Genomic DNA, 15,146 nt, shown 5'->3' with positions numbered 1-15,146 from the left:
TGATCTCACCGTAAAAAGGGTACGTTATTCGGCCATGGTCACTTCTTTGGTTCGTTCCTTGGATTCTTTTAAACTTTGCTTTCAGTCTTTTAACTGTCCCTTGATGCTGCAGCCTTGTTCTCTTATGGCCGCATTCGGACATTTCTTTCGAAATCTCTTCGAACACAGAGCGATTGCGATGAGTGTCTTCTAATTTTTTGGTACAGAAACATCAGCCTAAATGTTTATGAGTCTCACCAGCATGAAATGATGATGAATGTCGAGTTCGATTGACGTAAAAGTTGCATGAATTCCGACCTGGCGCATTGCCGCATATTGGATACGGATTTCAGCACTGCATATGAAAGGGTCTCAAACTGGAAGTGAAAATGTCAGATTCAGTGTGTTTTTTGCTGTCTACCTGCTGTGAGAACAAAGACAGAAAGCAGTCCAGGCTGAAACTCCAGCACTATCATGTGTGCACAGCTTTGTATGTGTGGACTAAGGAGTGAACAATATCAACAATTTTACCAATTTACATGCTACATCAGTTTGATTTTAAAAAGTAAGGTAAATGCAGTTTCCCATGGTATGGAAGTCTTTGGTGATACAATAAGACAGATTCCACCAGGGGAATAATCCCTTTTACCCTATCCTCCCTCACTAAGGGAACTTGTAAATGAGAAGACGTTCTCAAGGTCTTGTCTCACCGCAAAATGATGGAATTCAATGCTGCCGTTTCTCACCTGCGGAGCATTTTCTCTCTGAAGGTGACCCGGTTCTTCCTCCAGTGCTCCAGTTCAGGGCTGGTGAGATTGGTGGGCTTCTGGTGGTCCAGCACCGTCGCGTCCTTTCCCTGCTTCCACAGCTCGTAGCGGTCAGGCTGCAGGCAGCGAACGAAAACATCCATAGAGATCTTCACCATGTCCTTGCGACACGTGCACTGCAGGGAGAAAAGAGAGGGAGACAGAGCGTTAGACAGAACTGAGAAAAGCACAGCAAGTAGAAGACTGGAGTGATTCTGTTTGTGCAGAAGACAAGATTTAAAATAGCAAAATACAGAACGCTTACAGACAAGCTTTGTCATAGGTCCCGTCTTAAAATTGGACTGGCTGATTGGCGTTGTAGAATACTCAATATACGCACACCTAAAACTACCTGTAAATGGAATAAACTCTGACCGTAATGTTGTTCGCATGGACCGGCTAGTTTACTGATAAAGTAAGAATCCAGTCCAGTGTTTAAACTGAGGAGCTAACAACTTATTTTCTAAACTAGACCTAGTCTGATCAGCTAGCTAACTACAGCTCTTCACTGTGACCCATTATACTGTCAGTGATTGTTTATGGCCCATATGTCAAACATAAGGCCCGCGGGCCAAAACAAGCCCGTGGCACAATTCTACTTGGCCAAAATGATTCTAATTTTCTATTAATATTAGTCCATTTCACCATGAGCTGCACTACAGATCCCAGCATGCACTGCAATGTAATGTGTGCTCCCACCCCTTCCCCAACAACAATCTATGAGACAGCACCACGAGAGAAAAAAAAAATAATAATAATAAAAAAACCTTCCAGGTGTCCAGTTCAAGCGAATGGGCAGTTTTAAAAAACCTACTGTACACTGGGGACATTCAAAGAGATTTAAAGAGGTCTAGCTTATTGTTTTATATAAACAATTTGTTTTATTTTAAATGATTTTTGAATCATTCAAGTATTTAGCATCTGTTTTTTGCCGTTGTAGCTTTGGCATATTTTGAACAAACAAAAATGCCAAAATGTTATGTGATTAAAATAAAATAAAATAAAAACACAGCTGGCCCACGGATTTCTTGAGATTTTTTAAAATGGCCCTTTTAGTGGTCAGGTTTGACACCCCTGGTCTATGGAGACTGTATGGCTATGTGCTTGATGTAGTACACCTGTTAATTGGTGTGGAGGAAAGATCTGAGCTTAATAACTACTTCTGGCTTTTGGCTATAGAGTGTATTATTACGCATCAATGTTTCAACTAAGACACTAGTCCTGCATTAATTACACAAGAAACCCTCAGCATTTACTTTTAAGCTTGATGATGTCGGTTGTTTTCATGTCTACAGTTTAAGGTGGAACGGAAAATTTCAAACAAGAAGATGGCGAATATCTGACTTCAACTTCATATCACCGAAGAAATAGGGATGGGTGATGATAGATAATTGTCTCATCCCCCCTCTTTGAAAGCATATGATTCCCTAAATGTAACTAAAGCCCAGCAGTGAGGAGCTGAACTTTACCCTCCTCTGCTGTCACTGCAGACTGGCAGGGTTGCCTACAGAGCAGCGCTAGTAGCTGTTAATGAAGTGATGCTCTTTTTATTTGAGGGTCCCATTTCAGAGGGAAGATTTCAACCACTACCCCTTGTAACTCAGCTCCAAGGGGCAAGGTGACACTCTTAAACAAGGGGTAGGGGTAAAAATAAGAAATGGGATTGGGCCCAAGTTTCTCAGTGTTCAAGATGTTACAAATTACAAAGCCTTTCAGGGCACAACAACATAAAACCAGACACTTAACACCAACTGATAAAATCAAACATAAGCAAAACACAGGTGGAAATTAAGCATTCATCTGGAGATGACCAGGCCCAATGTGGCCCTTGAAGATTGAGCTGAAGAAGTATTCCAAGTCCAACTGGACACATTAGGCTGTGATTTATCATGAATTAGCTTCATATAATGAACAAAAAGAGGTTGTTCAAAGTCCAGAGAGCTGCTGAAAGTCCATCGACTGGAATAATTCTCCCACTCTCTGCTCTTTCTGTTTGGACCCAGTGAGCTCTTATTTCCTATCATCATCTTCCGGAGTTCCTCTCAAAGCCACTGAACATGAATGAGCTGAAAGGAAACCTCCATTAGATCAGGCAGAGAGCTATCGACAAAAAAAAACAAAAAAAAACAAAAAAAAAAAAGTCTTCTCAGAAATCCAGCATCTTTGACGATATCAGATAAGATGCATGATTGAGACTCTAGGCTCTTTCGTCTCTTTCAATGGCTGGAAAATAACCTCAATTTACTACTGTAAAAACACAGAATGCATCGATCTAAATACAGTGATTCAGCTGCAGCACTGATTTTGGGATATTATCATCGCTTACATTATTTTTTTATTCTCAAGCTTTTTTGCAAATGTTTAATAAACTACACATATTGGTTTTTATTGTCTACATTCCACTGCTGTGTAAACAGTTCATCCAGACACATCTGTGTGTTCAGAGTCTATTTAAATGAATTCTGAATGGACAAAATGATCTGATTTGCCAAGAAATTTGCTATTTTGTGAGGATTTGTGAGAACTGCAATCAAGTCGTGGTGAGGTCACAGACTTACACCTCATGATAGTATGATTTGTCATGATGCATTTTAAATGCTTTTGAGGGAAGCATCTACATCTTCAAATGTTATGAATGTTATTTTTTAAAAAGTTTAAAAGATCGATACATATAAAAGGAGAAAATGCAAGCTACAAAATGTACTTTAAAGAACGGATCAGCAAAACATCTGCAATTAAATTTACACCACTAGTGGATTACGGAACATCAGGGGAGTGTTTTGTTTCAAGAAAATTAATGAAGCTGCTTTGTGCTGTTGTTGCAGGGCATGTATTAATGCCGTTTACCATCTGAAATCATTTTTCATTGATTTTAATTACAAAGTGCCATTGACGGACCATTACGGACCACTTGGTCCTTCCCTATAAAGGCCTGAGGACCACCAGAGGGTGCTTCACGGTGTACTTGTGGTCTGCGGCCCAGTGGTTGAGAAACCATCGTTAAGAGCACAGTATTACTTACTGTGAACTACAAAAGCGAACAAAACTGCACAGTGTCGTTAAACGCTGCAAGCAGCCGCTGGTCAACATACAACTTACACGTTACGCAGTGATGTGGACGCCACAGATCACGCTTATTTCTGCTGTTTCTATTTATAGATAACTGTCCAACTTAACTTTTAAAACTGAGGAAATACGTTATATGCAGATATATAAAAACAAATGAACAAATCACGAGGGAAATCTAGCATCCATGTGCCTGTGTGATGTGCGTGCACACAGAGGGGAGTCGGCTTCTGTGGTCACCTGCTTTCTAAGGCCTGATTCACGCATACTGTAGCCTGTATGGCGTGAGCGACCTGGAAAGACTTGCTTCTCATTTTGCCGCCCATGGTAACTGGTCACCACTTTCACATAGGCTGCATGTGCGAAGTGGCAGAGCATCCCAGGAAATGGACCCGGCGCTGACTTTTTCTGTCTGTCATGCAGCAGTATATACCGAAATAAGCCGTGAAAAACAGTGTAAATTAAGAAAAAAAAAAAACCCATATACAAACTTCTTAATTCATAACAAAATACGAGTTACATTCTGTGCTGCAAACAGATTTCCTGGTTGGTCCATCAGGCTTGAAACTTGTCCTAATCACAAGTCAGAATGCGGTGGAGGACAAACAAACCGTGCACTTTCATAAATGACATTTCTATTGAGCAGAGTGACTGATGTGACCATTTATCTGGGTAAAGGAATGTCTGTCTAACTTTCTCGCTGCTCCGCTCCTCAGCACAAATGCTGTATGTATGAAAGGCAAGTGCGTTCGAGCTGTAGCGCTCACACCGCCACACTGCTCACGCCACGCAGAGGTAGCATGTGTGAATAAGGCCTAATGTGGCCGCCCACTTGTTCAGCTACACAGTGAAGTTTTGTCATGTTTATAACTCACCATAAGGTCAAACTGTGTCCTAATCCACATCAACAATCTGTGTGACTTTAATGAAGAGCTGGATGCGGTTTGAGCAGGTTTAGAGAGGTACGGGAGATGAATTTATAGAAAAAATTTGGGACACGATTGACTTCGTGTTTGTGAGCAACGTTAGCTTCTAAGCTCCAGATGTAAACTAAAAAAAAAAATATATATATATATATATATATATATACACATATATATATACATACACATATATATATATATATATATATATATATATATATATATATATACACATATATATATATATATATATATATATATATATATACACATATATATATATATATATATATATATATATATATATATATATATATATATATATATAATATATCGCTGCTGTCGGAAAAAACCTTGTATCTCCATTTTTATATTTTTGACATAATTTGAAAATACTCTTTGCCCTTTACATTGTATGTAAATTTCATGATGAACAGACTAAAGGAAACAGCCCAAAATGACTTGGAAAAATGTCTGGTTCCATTGACTTACATTAAAAGTAAAGTAGGTTTTTTCCTTCTCCTAAAAAGTTACCATTGTGGAGATACAAAGTTTTCTTCTGACAACGGTGATATAATATATAACATATTTAACAACTCCTTATACAGATAACACTCATACAACGTTGGTGGGATTTTAGCTTCCATTACTTAATTACATGAGCACTGTCACTCCCGTGAAAAACCTAAAAAGCAAAATTTGGACACCTAGCACGCCTTGGCTGCTTGACTACGTCTGGGCTATGTGGAAAACTGTGTAAATGTGACCTTTTGGCGAAATGTTCCTTTAAGTAAGAATAGTCTGGAATCAGTGCCAGTGTACAAAATGGTGTGATGTCCCTGACTGGTTCGAAGTACGAAAATAAAGATGTGTACAAAGTGAACACATTAATACACCAATAAAATAAAACATATTGTTTAAAAGAGATGATGATGAAATGCAGGCTGATGCACTTATGTAAGAATATGGCATTGGCTGAATCCAATTCTTTTTAAATAAAGGAGTGCAAAAACACTAGTGTTGGCAAAGAGTTGGCAAGCTTGAAAGTGCTAAAAGAAATAAAAATAATTAAGAAAAAAGGGAGGTGGAATCCTGGAAGCTTTCTACAAAAGTTTGTAAAGTGTGATTATCATTAAATGCTAAATCGTGACTTTCTCTCCTCATTCTGTTTCTTGGGAAAATAAATCAGCCTCAGTTCGCGCTGGCATTCCCACCTTCCACACCCACCCGCCCTGGCTAGCCGTGGTCCTCTATATCATTCCGAACAGGTGCGATACAAACACTACCAAAATAGCAGCCTCCGTTTCCAGGTGATAGATTCAGCCACCAAACCAGCGCCAGTATCCTCTCTGTCCGGGCAGGTGTCCTCTCTGAGCTAACGGCAGGCAATCACAACCCACTCCACCGAGGGAGCACTTACCAGCAGCAGAGTGCTTACAAAGACAAAAAAGAAAGGAAGAAAAAGAGGAGAAGAGGGAGAAAGAGAGATGAAAATAAAACTAATTTTCTCCAGACTGTCTGTTCACTATATTACGTCCAGCCTTTTATTTTTTCCGGTGTACCGAGAACCTTGTGTTCAATTACGGAGAACATTCTACAGCAAAGACAGGAGAGGGTGAACAACTCCACACGGGGAGGTGTGTGGGGGTGTGGTGGGGGTGGTCGGATCTCTGTGTGGCGTTAATAACCACAACAACAAGCGCCAGCCGCAAAGCAATATCAACACTACAGCTCCAGTGCAGCTCTGATTGGAGTTACTGTATTTCCTCTGCTGAACTGAAGCCAGAGAGAAAAAAGAAGACAAAAAAACGGAGGCGGGGGGAGTCCTGAGTCGGGCTGGGTAATGAAATTCAATACTTCAATGGTACCGACTGAATTACATCAATACTACAGAGTATCAGAATGATCCAGAGTTAAATTACATGTTTTGTTGGTTATATACGTAAGAGTAAGTTAACACTTCCTCTACAGAGGAGTAGATCATAAACTTAAATATGGCATTTTTCTGCAAATTTTAGTGTGCAATTTCTATTTATTTGCTAAGTTTCTAAAGTTCAACGCGTTAGAAAAAATAAAACAATAAAAAAAATATATATAAAATGGGCCATAACCTTCATTTTGAACTTTATCTTAGTTCTTTTTGGCTTATAATCGATATTAATGCAGAGAGGCCGGACAGGACTGAGATCAGGCCTGCGGGCCTTGTGTTTGACACATGGGCACTAGAGGGAGAAAATTTAGACTGCAAAAACAATATAAACCATATAAAAACAATTTATGTGTGTATATATATATATATATATATATATATATATATATATATATATATATATATATATATATATATCTCCTTGGGATATATATATATCCCAAGAATGTTATTTTGGCTAAATAAATGACCAAATGCTTTACTAAATATTAGCATTACTGATTCTTACATCCCAAATAACACTCCAGATGGATTCATCAGAAGGAACTACAGCATTTTAACACATACCAAACACACAAACACATACACTCTAAACTCCTCCATCAGCGAGACAGCGAGTGTACAAACATGCAGAGCGCTCCTGAATGAAAGGCTTTGCCCTTCAGGCTTTAGAAAGCAATGAGGCCAGGCCAGTTTTTAACGATGCTAAATGATCGGAGGCTGCGCTCGTTCTCTTGTTCACAGCTGCAGCAGTGGAAGGACGATGCTGAGGGCTGTCCAGATCGTCTATGTTTATTTCCCTGACGTGTTTTCATAACGGTGCCATAGAAAGCATGTTTATCTGCAGCAGCAGTGAAAGTGTCCGATAAAAATGCTCTCGCTAATATCTACATCCTTTAGGTGCTGCTTACATCAGCAGTAGGAATAAAGCAAAGGATTTGTATGTGAATGTTTGTTATAGCACCGCAATGATTAGTCAATGTCGCTTAATTAAAAGCAAAAGCACTCTAGTGCCAGAGACACTGCGCCTGTCCAAAAAGGCACCATAAACCCTGCAGTCTTTCTCACTTTGGTGATGTCAACATGTGGAGGTTTGCAAGGTTGCTCGAGTTTGCAAGGTTTAAAAACATGGATTTGTAACAGACTCACATCACAGGCTGAATGTGCAGAATAACTAAAGAACTTTTTAGAGTTTTCATACATGAAAAACTCATGAGTACTTAAATAGCTGAAAAGTGCAGAAACAAGACCCACAAGTCTGGCGGCATCATTCCTAAGAGAGAACTTTAGTGATTTTATCATGAAATTCTGGTGCACCATAAAACAAAAATACAGGCATAACTACTGTGGAATTCTTTAGTTCATTGAGTTCTAACACAATACAAATAAACCCATGCCCAAAGATTGTATTGCTTTCTATGTATTTTGACATTTGTTAAAAATCTGTTGTTTACCACAAGGTGAGAAGATTAATGTGTATGAAGTTTGGTATACTTTTCCTCTCTCCTTTTGATTCTAAAAACTTTGCCCATCATTTGTGTTTACTAGCTCCATATTAATGCAAAGTGCTTGGACCCCAATGATTGCCACGTGCGATGTAATGTGCAGATAGCTGTTTAGCTTTCAGCAATTACAGCGTCCCCAAAAGTCAGTGTTCTACATCAAATTGGAATGAAAACTAAATGTAAGGACTATCACGCTTGCTAATGATCATTTACCCACCCAAAAGCTACTAAAGAAAGAAATCCAAAAACACAAACCAACTTCACCACACACAAAACGTAGCTCTCTTTCCACGTGTCTGTAACCTTATCTTAGTTCTGTTTGGCTAATCAATATTAACGCAGTGTTTGGACCCCGATGATTGCCACTTGCAATGTAATGTGCAGATAGCTGTTTAGCTGCTTTCAGTGCTTACAGTGTTCCCAAAAATCAACGTGTTTTACACCAGATTCGGATGAACGCTAAATGGAAGTTGACTGTCATGATCATTTACTCACCCAAAAGCTGCTGAAGAAAGAAATCTGAATACACAAAACACAAACGAACTTTTGCACACACAAAACATAGCTTTCTTTTCATGCATCTGTAACTTTATCTTCTGTTTGGCCACTAAGAATTAAATACTGTATCTGGGGGCTGAATAATGACTGTGATTTAGTGCTCTGACCTCTCTAAGACTGACCCTTCAGGACTTTCTGTTAAACAGAATGAACTCAGTATGATAGTGGCAGCAAACAGTGGACAACAAAATGAGGTATAATGGTTAGATTATTCAAATAACTGAATAACAGTCGACAGATTAAATGATTTGAAATATAAATCTAGCAGCCTGTGTTTATTAGAGTAAGGAGGAGGTCATGCTCCTTCTGCTCTTTTGAGACTTGATTCTTTCTCAGCCCTCTGACCGCCTTCCCTTTAGCACTATGATAACCAGAGACACCCTGAGGGACATTTCACAGGAAACCAGGCGTCCCCTACAGGCCACACTCCCCCAGCAACCAGTAGTAGGCAATTTATAGCAGCCTGAGGCCTCTCGATCTTCACCTTTATTTCCATTTTTATTTCATTTTTAATATACAACATCATTTGATCCATGTCAGGGTTAGCATAAATTAGTCTCTAATTAGCCTTAAATACAATTATCATGGCTGACTGTCCAGGCAGATCTGTTATTGTGCAGGATGGCGTTCGTGTGCGCTGAGTAGAGATCATTTGTCTGCTCGTTTTAAGAATCTCTGTGTGTGTGTGTGTGTGTGTGTGTGTGTGTGTGTGTGTGTGTGTTTAGCCCTGCAACCCGTCTTTATAAAGGTTCCACTAATGAGCTCCTCCATTAAGATGTACGAGGAGGCAAAACTCCAGCAAAACTGAAATAATGATTCGGTGCACCGTTCTCCCCTCACTCACTCTAATCACAACAGCTGTGAAGAGCTGAACACGGAGAGACGGAGTGAATGAGAGAGAGAGAGAGAGAGAGAGAGAGAGAGAGAGAGAGAGAGAGAGAGAGAGAGAGAGAGCAGAGAGCAAGCAAAAGCAAGAGAGAAGAAATTTAAGGGGGGGTGGGAGAAACATAAAACCAAGAAAGAAGAACAGAAAGAAAAGAAGAAACACAGAGGGACAGATAGAGAGGGATAACGAGAAAGACAAAGAAAACCGAGAGGAGAGAGGGAGAGAGAGAGAAGTAGTATGTATATATATCCCAATTCAGGGGCTGCATCCTTCAGAGGCTATAGTTGAAGGTCGATTGCATCACAGCGGGCGCGACTAGGCTGCCTCTTTTCAAAGGCTCCTTCAACCAACATATCCGGTTCACTGCATGCAGACGAGGATTTGAGAACATGGCGGCGTCAGCAGAGGAGCGAACGGCGGCTGAAGAGACACTTTTAAATGTAAGTATTGGGTTTAAACTCGGTCAAATAGCTAAAGATACAAATGTTAAAAAAGCCAATGTGGTCTGAAGCAAAACTTACACTAACGTTTTGTTTTGTTTTAGGGAGCAAAGCATCTTCAGCTCTAATAAATGTAATAATAAAAAACTAAAATCAAAGTTTTTGGCTCCATCTATAAAGAACTTTAAAAGAACTTGACAAGAGCGGCGTTTCGTAACGCAGCGGTAAGGGCGGGAACAGCAGTGATGTGGTGCGAACAGGAAATCCGCCAGAGAGCAGACCGTCTCGTTTCAGTCCAGCCTTCGCGGGTCTACGCAGCCTTCGAAGGAAGCAGCCCCTGAATTGGGACACAGCTATTGTCCAGGGTGGTTTTGACTCAAACTTGTTTCAAAACAACCTGAAAACCCCGTGAATGAATCCTGCTGTAATTCACTAAGCCTGATCGAGGACAATGTAACTGCAGTGGAGAGTTGCGACGATGCTGATGAAAATGCTGATGAAAAGTGAAAAGGGCATAAGCGTGTGCTCGGCCTGGTGGCTCCAAGCTGCTCCCTTTCACTCCCTTTAGCACAACCTGCTGGTGCAGCTCACTCAGAAGAGGATTAAAGCCAAACAACTCTACAGACCGAACACTGCAGTTCTCAGACCAATGTACTGACATGCGTATGCAAAGATATGCAATGTGCTTTAGTCCGTATTCGTAGATAACAGTGTGTCATACAGTGTCAGAAACCACAACATCAAGTCTATTAGAGATACTGAACAACATGGCTTGAAGCAAATGTGACGATTTAAGCACGTAGTTCACACAATGCTATTCGGTGGGGTATAAGCTTCCATTAACCGTTAGCGCCATTATCCTCGTAGATTCAGTACAAAACTAAAGAAGCAAACTTCAGAAACAAAGCATGTCTTAGCTGACTGGCTACAATTAGCAAAATGGGAAGAAAACTTGGTAAATTTGATTTTTGCTGAACTATTCCTTTCTGTCAAACTATTGCCTTCAACTGAAAACAATTACACTGAACTCTGTTAAATAAACAGTTAACATTCAGATTTGTGCTTGTATATTGGCACATACTGGACTACATAAAAATGGCTTATTCTAGTATTTATTATTATTAATTAATTAATTAATAAATAAACAGTGTTGGATTTGTTCGAGACATGTTGCCCACCTGTGTGGCCATTTTTCCGTAGTCGATCCAGCGCAGTGTGGCGAAGTTAGTGGACTCTGCGCAGTTGAAGCCATGGTTGAAGCCGGCGTGGTAGCCGTACGGGAACGTGATCATGAACTCGCCCGCCTCCTGAGTGATCTACACAAGAGAGACACAAACAGCAGAACAGAGAACATCAACACACTTTTATAGCAACGCTGTGATATATTTCCACGTTCGTTATTAACATAATGACTAAAATTAACATTGTACGTTCTTTCCAGCTTTCTTGGTGTATTGTGTCTGTTCTAACTTGACTGTAAAAAGTATAAACTAAAAATAAACTATTGATAATAACAACAGTAATAAACTTTATTTAGCACACTTTCTATAATCGAGAGCAGCTCAAAGTGCTGAACAAGAAACAATGAAAATTAAAACACCAGCATGAGAGTAATTTAAAAGTCTATGACATTAATGTAAATATAAAATATAAATATATATATAAAAAATAAAACAATTATAACTACAAACCCATAGTAATAATTTAAAAATGGTAAAGAAAAAAGCTTAAATAAATCAATTCAAAAAGAAATAAAGGGAAAAACAATTAATAGAAATATATAAGGCAAATAGTAAAACAACGATCTCTACAAGTACAAGTACATTTTTGCAGCACTGCTCAGCCCTATCGCTTTCAGCCTCGCAACTGACAGAGATGATTATTGCTATTATTGCTATATTTACTTATATTTACTACAACATCATCATCATCATAGAAATGCCCAAGTTTCCATTACTTTATAAAAAAAAAGAGAAATAGATGCTCAAATGTGTGCTACTATTCAGAAAATAAGATGATACACTATAGTTATAATATATTTATAAACAGTTATAAAATATAATATAAATTAGTTATATAGTTATAAAATATAATATATAAAAATCGTTTTGGGGCAGTATTAAATAGACAAAAGATTTCTTCACAGAAATGAAAGTAACAGTAAACAAATTTGATATATATTTTAACAGATAATAAATTTGCAATTTCCTGTTTCCTGAGCCTGCGATGGACTGGCGACCTGTCCAGGGTGTATCCTGCCTTCCGCCTAATGATAGCTGGTATAGGCTCCAGCACCCCACCACGACCCAGAAGGATAAGCGGTTTAGATGATGTGTGTGTGTGTGTTTCCTGAGCCATTATTTAAATGTATTTCTAATATAAATGTAAATAGGAACATAATCGTTAAAATTACTGATTAATCCAAAAAAAGCTGAAAGGTTAACTGATTATAGAAATTAAATATGTTCAAAATTTTACATCAGAGTATGATTCAAGTTTCTGACCGTTTCAGTTTATATCACACTAATCATATTTTCAAATAAAATCAAAGTTGGTTTCGTACTTAAAAGTTTTTGACTGAATTCTCCGTTCCACCTTAAATGGAGAGGCACTGAAGTTGGCTTTGTATTTGAATTTTCCGTTCCAGCTTAAATGTAACTGCTGCACCATTTTAAGGTGGAAGGAGATATTAAGCCATCTGTCTCATGCTTCAGTGCCTGCTGGTCCGCAGTGCGTCCACAATCGTGGCCTTGTCTGAACTGTCTGACAGGCTAAGGCTGAGACCAAAAGACTGGCCATTTCTTTATGTCCTCTGCCTCAAAGAGAAAGTGGACTCGTTCACATGCAACGCACTGGACAGCAGAGGATGAGCGAGGGACTGCAGCGTCATCATTTTCATTTGAACTCAGAATGCCTGAAGATTTTTAATCAGTGGTCAATCTTGCTGACCAAGCGTGTTCACTGCACACAGACATCTTTAGGACTGAAGGAGCTCTGTGTGACTCTGAGCTGATGGAAGAAGCAGCACTGAGAGGAGTCAGTGAGGACTTCAGTGATGAGAGGTCATAAGTGTCGGATTAAGCTGTAAACGACTTCATTCTTCTTCTCTCTCCTCCTCCATCAACCTCTCCTCTTCTCCTTCTCTCCTCCTCCATTTACTTCTCCCTCTCTTCTCCTCCATCTACCTCCCTCTTCTTCTCTCTCCTCCATCCACCTCTCCCTCTCTCCTCCTCCATCTACCTCTCCTCCTCCTTCCATATCTCCCTCTCTCCTCCATCCACCGCGCTCTCTCTTTCTCCTTCCACCGCTCCCTCTCTCCTCCTTCCACCGCTCCCTCTCTCCTCCTTCCACCACTCCCTCTCTCCTTCTCCTTCCACCACTCCCTCTTTCTCCATCCACCTTTTCCTCACCTCCTTTCTATATCTCTCTCCTTCTCCTTCCACCGCTCCCTCTCTCCTCCTCTATCCACCTCTTCCTTCCTCCACCCATCTCTCCTCTCCCCTCCTCCACCCATCTCTCCTTTTCCCTTCTTCTTCCATCCACCACTCTTTCTCTCTCATTCTTTCATCCACCACTCCCTCTCCTACTCCATCCACCTTTCCCTCACCTCATTTCTCTATCCACCTCTCCCTCTGTTTTCCTCTATCCCTCTCCCCTCTCCTTCTCTCCTCCTCCATTCACCTTTTCCTCACCTCATTTCCCCATCCCTCTCTCCTTCCACCACTCCCTCACTCCTTCTCAACCCACCTTTCCCTCACTTCCTTTCTCTATTCTCTCCTTCTCCATCCACAATTGCTTCCCTCCTTCACTAATCTCACTCATCATTCATCTTCTCTCCCTCCTTCTCTCTCTATCCACCTCTCACACTACTTTGTCTTCTCTTTATCCAACTCTCACTGTCATTCTTTTACTTTCTCTCTACCTCTTGCTCACTCTCTCCATCCACCTCTCAATTCCTTTCTTTCCACCTCTCCTTCTTCCCCCTCTATCCACATTTCTTTTTCTCTCTCTCTATTTCATCTTGTTCTCTCTCTATCCACTTCTCCCTCTACACTTTCTTTTTCTCTCTCCCTCCGTCCTTTAATTTCTCCCTCTTCCTCCCTCGTCTAAACTGCCTCACAGCTTCAATCCTAGAACGCTATTTCAGGCAGTACAAGTGCAATTAAGTGTGGACTCAGTGAGCATGGCGTTTAGAGTTAGCCAGCCTTGGCAAATGAATATTTTTATTTCGTTTTTTTTTCGAGCGCTGCCGTCGCTTCCGGAGATGTGAGGGTCCCCAGAAGTGCCTCGGCTCAGCGGCTGCATGGCGTCCATTAGAAACTAAGTTAGATGAATTAGGGGTGAATGTAAGCTATATTTCAGTCCCGCGTGCCTCCTCGCTCGCTCACTCGATCGCCCGGCTCCGTTTACCATCAATAAAATCAATGGTGTCTGATCATGATTTACTCACTGAATTAGCTCCGTGTGGCTGGAGAACATTACTGGACGCCACTGAAGGTCAACGGCTGCTGTGAAATTAACAAAGTTCTTACACTGCACTAATCGATGACTTATTCTGGCTTAGTGTCCAACAGAGACATACACAAGACCCTTCGATCGGGTCAAACCAAGCCAATGCTTACAAAGTGTGCCTGAGTACCTACTGAAGATCTGATTATAAACACGTCATAACGCATTTATTTGTTACCAACACAATTACATCCTTAGTTTTCTGCATAGGTTCCTCCAGACGCCTGTGACCTCATCAGTCTGGCATTTCTTAAAGGAATATTTCAATGAAAAATCTGATTTACACCATTATAAATCATGTTTGGTGTCTGAAGTTTGCTTCTTTAGTTTTGCACTGGAGCTACGAGGCTAATGTAGCTCAAACAGGTCTTGGCTGAGCGACTACATCTGTGGTGCACAGCAAAAAATGATACATTTTCAAATGAAATCCTCACTATATTGACTTTTTTTTTAAGAAACGTACTCATTTCACTTGAAGAAATGATTTAAGTCAAGTAAAAATGTCTGGAAATAACTAAAATAGCTGGTTGAGCTATTCTTAGGT

General features: G+C 40.1%; 1 protein-coding gene across 2 annotated transcripts in view; it reads right to left on the bottom strand.

Annotated features, from left to right (window-relative positions):
* The window catches only part of kdm4b (lysine (K)-specific demethylase 4B), a 93,197-nt gene that overhangs the window by 32,079 nt on the left and 45,972 nt on the right, over positions 1 to 15,146 (bottom strand). For both annotated transcript variants that reach the window (XM_036586345.1, XM_036586344.1), the window contains exons 8-9: positions 11,272 to 11,409; positions 726 to 922 (exon numbers count right to left, since the gene is read on the bottom strand). In XM_036586345.1, coding sequence (XP_036442238.1) covers positions 726 to 922; positions 11,272 to 11,409 — 335 coding nt within the window. The remainder of the gene's footprint in view (positions 1 to 725; positions 923 to 11,271; positions 11,410 to 15,146) is intronic.

Source organism: Colossoma macropomum, unplaced genomic scaffold, assembly GCF_904425465.1.
Source record: "Colossoma macropomum unplaced genomic scaffold, Colossoma_macropomum, whole genome shotgun sequence".
Taxonomy (NCBI): domain Eukaryota; kingdom Metazoa; phylum Chordata; class Actinopteri; order Characiformes; family Serrasalmidae; genus Colossoma; species Colossoma macropomum.
The sequence above is the reverse complement of the archived record's forward strand: the minus strand, read 5'-3'. Positions and strand labels throughout refer to the sequence as shown.